The sequence below is a fragment of the Anguilla rostrata genome, chromosome 17 (assembly GCF_018555375.3).
Source record: "Anguilla rostrata isolate EN2019 chromosome 17, ASM1855537v3, whole genome shotgun sequence".
Classification (NCBI taxonomy): domain Eukaryota; kingdom Metazoa; phylum Chordata; class Actinopteri; order Anguilliformes; family Anguillidae; genus Anguilla; species Anguilla rostrata.
In genome coordinates this window covers 8,356,373-8,363,258 of record NC_057949.1, presented here as the reverse complement: position 1 = coordinate 8,363,258, position 6,886 = coordinate 8,356,373, and the positions used below count along the sequence as shown (strand labels likewise).

The 6,886-nt window shown below is 42.1% G+C and overlaps 1 protein-coding gene across 1 annotated transcript; it reads left to right on the top strand.

Annotated features, from left to right (window-relative positions):
- The first annotated feature begins 3,309 nt into the window (after positions 1-3,309).
- Positions 3,310-5,320, top strand: LOC135244120 (transcription factor JunB-like). The gene has a single exon (XM_064316330.1). It carries the CDS (start codon positions 3,756-3,758, stop codon positions 4,743-4,745), a length of 990 nt encoding a protein of 329 aa, XP_064172400.1. The 5' UTR covers positions 3,310-3,755; the 3' UTR covers positions 4,746-5,320.
- The last annotated feature ends 1,566 nt before the right edge of the window (positions 5,321-6,886 follow it).

The following is a 6,886-nucleotide window of genomic DNA, read 5'->3' as shown; positions in this document are numbered from 1 at the left end:
GCCAGCTTGCTTCTTGACGATTATATTTTTTTTGCCAATATACATACATGTGTTATTTTAGAACACTGTGTAGTCAGCTTTTTCTTTTTTCATATTGGCCTCAACCAGGAGAACCCAGGGAGTGCTGGAAAATGTTAAAGCGTAGTAATTAAAGCGTTGAAGTACCACTACACTACGGGTACTGCCAAAATAAAGAAAAGACCAACCAATGTATCACCCTCTGTAAATTTTTTGATGGAGTGCACTTTGTGAAATTGCCAGCTCATGCCCAAGATTGATATTTGCAGTCAATTGATACATTGTTGCTCATCTGTTTTGCCTTGCATCTGAAACCAATGCACAGACATCAGTGTTAAGCATTGTGCACTTTTGATAATACTTGCCCCCACAGTGCTGTGAAAAAGTATATGCTCCCTTCCTGATTTATATTATTGTAATGTAATGTAATATTAGACAGAGGAAACTGAGTAAACGCAAAACACATTTTTAAAATGATTTAATGAAAGAAGTTATCAAACACCCATATCACCCACCGGAAAAAGAAATTGCCACCTTAGTTACTCAATCAACCAGTTAACCAAATGTAATTAAATAGATTCAGCTGACTGGACACAGCCAGGCTTGATTGCAGGCCCCGTAGATGCTGGGGCAAGACCGGAAACAAGCAGTTCATGCTCAAAAACCTGCCAATTTGTTTGAATTAAGCAATTTTGCAAAGAAGGGCTAAAAGCCCTCCACAGCAATGTGAAAGACTGATATCAAATTTTTGGAAGCATTTGGTTGCAGTTATTCCTGCTAAAGGTGGAGCAACCAGTTATTAGGTTTAAGGGGGGCAATTACTTATTCACATGGGTAATGTGGGTGTTTGATAACTTTTTTCATTGAATAATGAAATGAAGTGTTTTGTGTTTCCTCGGGTTCACTTTGTCCAAAGTCACGTTTTATCTAAAGATCTGAAACCATTCAGCGTGACAGACGTGCAGTAACAGAGTAAATCAGGAAGGGGGCAAGCACTTTCTCACGACACCGTAGCTGATGATGCCCCTCAGACTTTCATGCCAACATCACCTCTGCCAGATGAACCATCGGCCAAATCGGTAGCCTTAGTCACCGAATCTCCTGCTAAACAACAACACCGAGATTTCTTCTAGCAATGGATTCCAAACTAATAAATAACAGGGTGTTCCCGGAAATAACATTTTTATACACAACCATGAGCATACTGGGATGTTAACTGCTTAATTAAAATCCCATGTTTATTAAGCAATTCATGTTTTTGGATGAGAAGTGAAGAACACAATGAAAACATGGGTGAAGTCTATGTGCTTCAGTGCACATCACTACATATGAGAATGAGGCTTTTTTTCTTTAATATCACAACAGATGTTCATTTGATGGCCTAATTTGATCATTTGTGGAGTTGTGGGGTGGAGGGTGCAATTTCTCACACTTAAATATATAAGCTTAAACATAGGAATACTATTATTGGATATGCTGACAATTTTCAGTGACTGATTGTGTGACACTCTTTAACAATTCCTAATTACTTTGACTTAATAAATTGACCGGCCACTTTTTTTAGAACCAGTTAGGTCCCCTTGTGTTTAGGGTCTTACCAGAATTCTAGAAGGATGCATGCTGCGTTCTGCAAGACCAATAAAAAAAATACAAGGAAAAAAATTTCTTTGTCCAAAAATGAAAGACTCTCATTTACAACTGTATTCAACCCACAAAGTCAATTCACTACTGATAGGCTTATACTACTCCATCGATGTGTTCTGCTGTTTCAGCAGTAACACCTCAGGGGAAAATATGTATTCTGCAATTATATAATTGAACACAGGTGGATTTGAAATAAGCATAGGTGCAGTGTCAAAATTTTTAGCGTGATCGCTCATGAAAATGAAATACACTTGACTTGACCCAATACATCCAGCAAGAGCACATCAAGCCGTTCTACGTAAAAAGCCCTATGAAAGCTTCAATTTTTCACGGTAGGCTACACTTCAATTTGTCTTAAATATCCCGCTCAAGTGATCTGTCACAAAAGCGTGTTTATTTCAATTAAAATCGATGTTATATGTTGCTCTAGGTATATCTCCTTAGTTCTAGAAGTTCTAGAGCTGTGTAGCCCTCCACCGCCCCCTTCACCCCTTCCATGGGCGTAACGTTGGAAGCTGGCTGATATAAGACATACTTCCCGGTTTCCTCATTCAAAGGAACTGACGTCACCGTATGCCCATATAAGGATTACACACTTCCACAATACAATGACGAGAGGATCAAGAGACTGCGATCAGTTATGAACTCGATTTTCTCAGGTTATATCATTGAAATTAATGCAACTCTACTGTATGCGTATTAGTTGGTATTAAACGATAATATACATTTTTGCAAAAGGATGCAATTCAAAACCAAAAACTCTTTAATTCGATATAATCGTGATAAATCCTACGCGCTTTACTACTGTCGTTAAGTACGTCAGTTCACGTATGGCCACTAGCTGCCTACACAGCCCTTTTAAATGTGTCAAGATAAGCTTTCGTAAAATAGCCTACATGTAGCCTGTGGAAGCCGATAAGATTGTACCCGAACATTCAGCGACTTCTCACGTTTGCTTCGCGCAAGCTCTCAAATTCCTGCTTCGAAACGTCGGCCAGCAATTCGTAAATTCTACAGTTACATTAGACTGGGGGGTGGAAATTCCAAATTGCATTGTGTCTCTGTGCCCACACGAATGGTGGTCAACAGGGCGAGTCGTGGTACATTTTTGCATCCACAGAATAATTTATTATTTAAGAGCAAAAATGTATCCCAAATAATCGACAACTAGGCTTAGTTAGGGCGCCAGATAGATAAATGGATGATGGCACATCCAAGAAAATCTGTGACGCTTGAACGTGAAAACTGAACTTACAGAATGATCCTCATGGTAGCCTAACAAGCTAACTTGCACAATCGCTCGCCAGAACAAACACGAACAAAATACGTAAAAGAATCAACATAATCACGCATAGTTGTCCGTAACTCTGCACGTTAGACAAATTCGTACAAAGCATGCAGATGCGAGCACAACATCTGACACTGGCGTTGCAATCCTCTGGTTTCCAAAGCAATAAACTCCTCGCGTCGCTCGCCCGAAGCCAAGCTTGTTTACAACCCCAAAAGTTACTGGCAATAACGTCACCACCTGTCTGACGTTTCGTAGCGTTGGGTGTGGAATGAAGTAGTCACGCCCATCACTCGAAGTTCTAACCAATCCAGTGGGCGCTTGCTGTCTTGACACAATGCGCGCTGTCAGTGTTGTATAAAACGGCATGGAATAACCGGACAAAAATGAGAAAACGTTCTCGTGAGCCGACAGGGACAGGATCCACCTTTCCACCCGAGAATACCGCGTTATATGTCAGAAAATACCTAAGACGAAAAGAGGAAGCAAAAACCAATAATCGAGTATCACTTTTATACGACTGTCAAGGAAAAGAAAAGTCGCTATTCTGTTCAAGAGACATCGGTTCTGGTGCGTTGAACTCGTACGCTTTGGGGTATTTTGGAAGGGTTGACATTTATTAATGTTCCCTTAGAAACTGGACATCTGTCATTGCTGAGAAGATTCGCTAAGACTGATTCCGAGGGACTTCTGAAGAATTTTTAGTTTGCATTTATAAGTTTCCTGATAGAACTCTGTAGCTGTTGTAACAGTTTTCTTCTGTCGATCAAGCACTACTGACTGTGCTTAGACTACAATTAGCTGCATGTCTACAAAAATGGAACAGCCGTTTTATCATGACGACTCATTCATCTCATCTTACGCTAACTCGGACACGGCTCTGCACGAGTACAAACTCCTGAAGCAGAATATGGGTATGAACTTGGCCGAGCCTTACCGGAGCCTCAAGTCCCAGCTGCGTGCCGAGGCGGACTATTACCAGTCGACAAACCCAGAGATTGGGTCGCTAAAGCTGGCCTCTCCAGAGCTGGAGAGACTGATCATCCAGAACAGCAACGGCGTCATTACCACTACACCTACCCCGAGCCAATATTTCTACAGTCGGGGGATCACGGATGAACAGGAGGGCTTCGCTGACGGTTTTGTCAAAGCGCTGGACGAGCTCCACAAAATGAACCACATGCCCCCGCCCAACGTGTCTCTGGGAGCCTGCGGTGTGACGACGTGCACGGCGGCGGCCTCTAGTGTCTTCGGCTCCTCCCTGCAGCCGGAACCTCCCGTTTACACAACACTGAATGCTCCGAACACTACCCTCGCGTCTGTATCCAGCTACCCCACAGCCACCATCAGCTACCTGCCAACACACCATCAGCAGCAACAGCACCATCAAACAACGACGCTTGCATCGGGCCACTTTCAGCACTCTTTAACCGGCGCCGGCCTGCATACGCCGCGGCTCGTTTCACTGAAAGAAGAACCACAGACTGTTCCAGACCTGCACAGCAGCGACGGCTCGCCACCAATGTCGCCCATTAATATGGAAAACCAGGAGCTAATCAAAGCGGAGCGGAAAAGGCTGAGGAACCGCTTGGCGGCGACGAAGTGCCGACGGCGAAAGCTCGAGCGCATCGCCCGTCTGGAGGACAAGGTGAAGGTCCTGAAGTCGGACAATGCCGGACTGTCCAGCACCGCTTCTCTCCTGCGAGAACAAGTCGCACAGCTCAAACAGAAAGTCATGACGCACGTCAGCAGCGGATGTCAACTAATGCTAGCGAGCAAGATGGAGTCGTTTTAAATGGAGAAACGATCAAATGAACATTGTTTTAAAAGAACACTGGAAGACTATCCTGTTCCTAATGTACGTTTTGTTTATTGTAAAACAAAAACACGACATCACTGGATTATTACTGATAATGAAAAATTGAGCCATGTGTATGTTTCATTTTGAAAATGAACGTTCTTTCATGTCTTATAATTTGAAGTATGGGTAGCTTACATATTTGTATGGATTGTACAATGGTACTTCCGGTCACGATGCACTGGGACCATGTTAATTGTAAAATGTAGGCTAAAGCTGTGGAGTAGTCTCATGTCCAGGACTGACTAGTCAGAAACACTCGGAACGAATATTTTCAAGTGGGAAATGAGTATTTGACTAGTTTCTGTATTGGGTGATGGTTTGGGAGGGATTGAGGGGAATGGGGTGCTTTGTTCATTTTGAAATACTTTTGATATTGTCATGCAATGCTGCATTCCAAATAATTAAGTTATTCTGTATTTGTCAGGTTGATCCCGACGAACCTTTATGATGTCATATGTTTACTTTTTGTGCACAATATATTTAAGTAAAATCTTAAAATTTTGATTCAAGTTTGCGTCTGTCTGAAAAAACATATCGATATGTGTAGAAGTTAATGTAAATGATGGTTTCTTCGATTGCCTACTTGAATTCAGAGACCACTGATTTCAATCGAGTGGCTTCATTTGAATATTGATCAGTGATAATGGTGTGGAGTTTATTTCATGGGTTTGCCTTGTAGTCACATGAATAATTTTCACATTTCCAGGGAATTGAATTGAAACCGGGGAATCCACAATCATTGGTACATGCAGACAAACAGATCTATAGATAGGCAGGATGTTCTGCAATAAACAGCAGTCCTGACGTCTGACTTGAGCGCGTTGGGGTCTTTTCCTATTGACGCACAGGAGCATGTCCATATATGGTCATTTGTGGTGCTGAGACGTCACAACAAGGAACGCTTTCCGGGAACCCCCACCTACGCTGCCAGTTAGCGGCGTTCAAATTTAATTTTTTTTCTATTACCTCGCCCTCCCTGTGTCGGCGAGGTGAGTGTTAAATAGCGACGGGGGAGTTTCCCACCACAACATAAGTACTGCTGTTGTCCAGTACCCATGCAACCGCCGCAAAAACTTAACCGAGATAAAAAAAAAGTATAGGCAGCCATGGCTTACAAACTCCAATACAAACCAAAGCGGCGTAGAACTACTGTTCTAGTTCACGACAATTCATTCTAGTTCTTCATCCAAAATAGTTTCTTCCTAAATAATAAAACTATTTCCTCCTAAATGAAAACTGTTTCCTCTTAAACAATCTAACAGACAGCAATGTTAGATTCACACCAACCGATAGTGGAGTGCACTGCCTTATAATAAAAAAATAAATCCTTAGATCAACAATCTAACAAATCTTTAAAAGCTAAAATATTTCACAGAACAAGTTAATTTCGAATAGTTCGTTCTTCCCTTATATGACATCCCACCACTTCCGTACGGATATAGTCAAACAATTAAACCAGCACGGTTTTCAACCCCACAAAGCACCTAACACGGATTTCACCATGCCTGCGATTCCAATATATCTGTCAATATTATGGCTATGTAGAGCCTACATATTAGTCGTAATAGGCTACAAGCAACACTACGGATTTCGAGCCTACAGTGGGTAGCTGAGACAAGAAAATTGTAATATGCCAACGTGCGGCAGTGTACACTAGTTCACAGTGGGTTAGAAACTGAGCATGAAACACAAAGGGATTTCAGGTTCAAATCCCGAGAGGAGCACTGCCGTTGCACCGTTGAACAAGGAACTTAATCGCTCCAGTAAAATGGTACATATAGCCTAGTTATAAAATGTACGTCGTGTAAGTAACGAATAAGGACATCTGTTAAACAAATACATAGCTAATATCAAGCATGCTATATCAGTATCCAAGGATCCAAACAGGCTTGACAAAATGTACAGGTAAGCACACGCACACTGCGGCACATCTCCATGTTACCAGATGGACAAAGCTTGCATGGGATTTATTGCCAAAAATGCGGCAGAGGGGAGCTCACTGCAGTTATGTGTGTTGTTTGGCTCAGATAAGTCTCGATATTTATAACACTGCACCCGGAACATTTGGAGGGAAG

Bases quoted from the DNA above. Each gene is read 5' to 3' on its own strand.
- LOC135244120 (XM_064316330.1), top strand. From the start codon at position 3,756: ATGTCTACAAAAATGGAACAGCCGTTTTATCATGACGACTCATTCATC.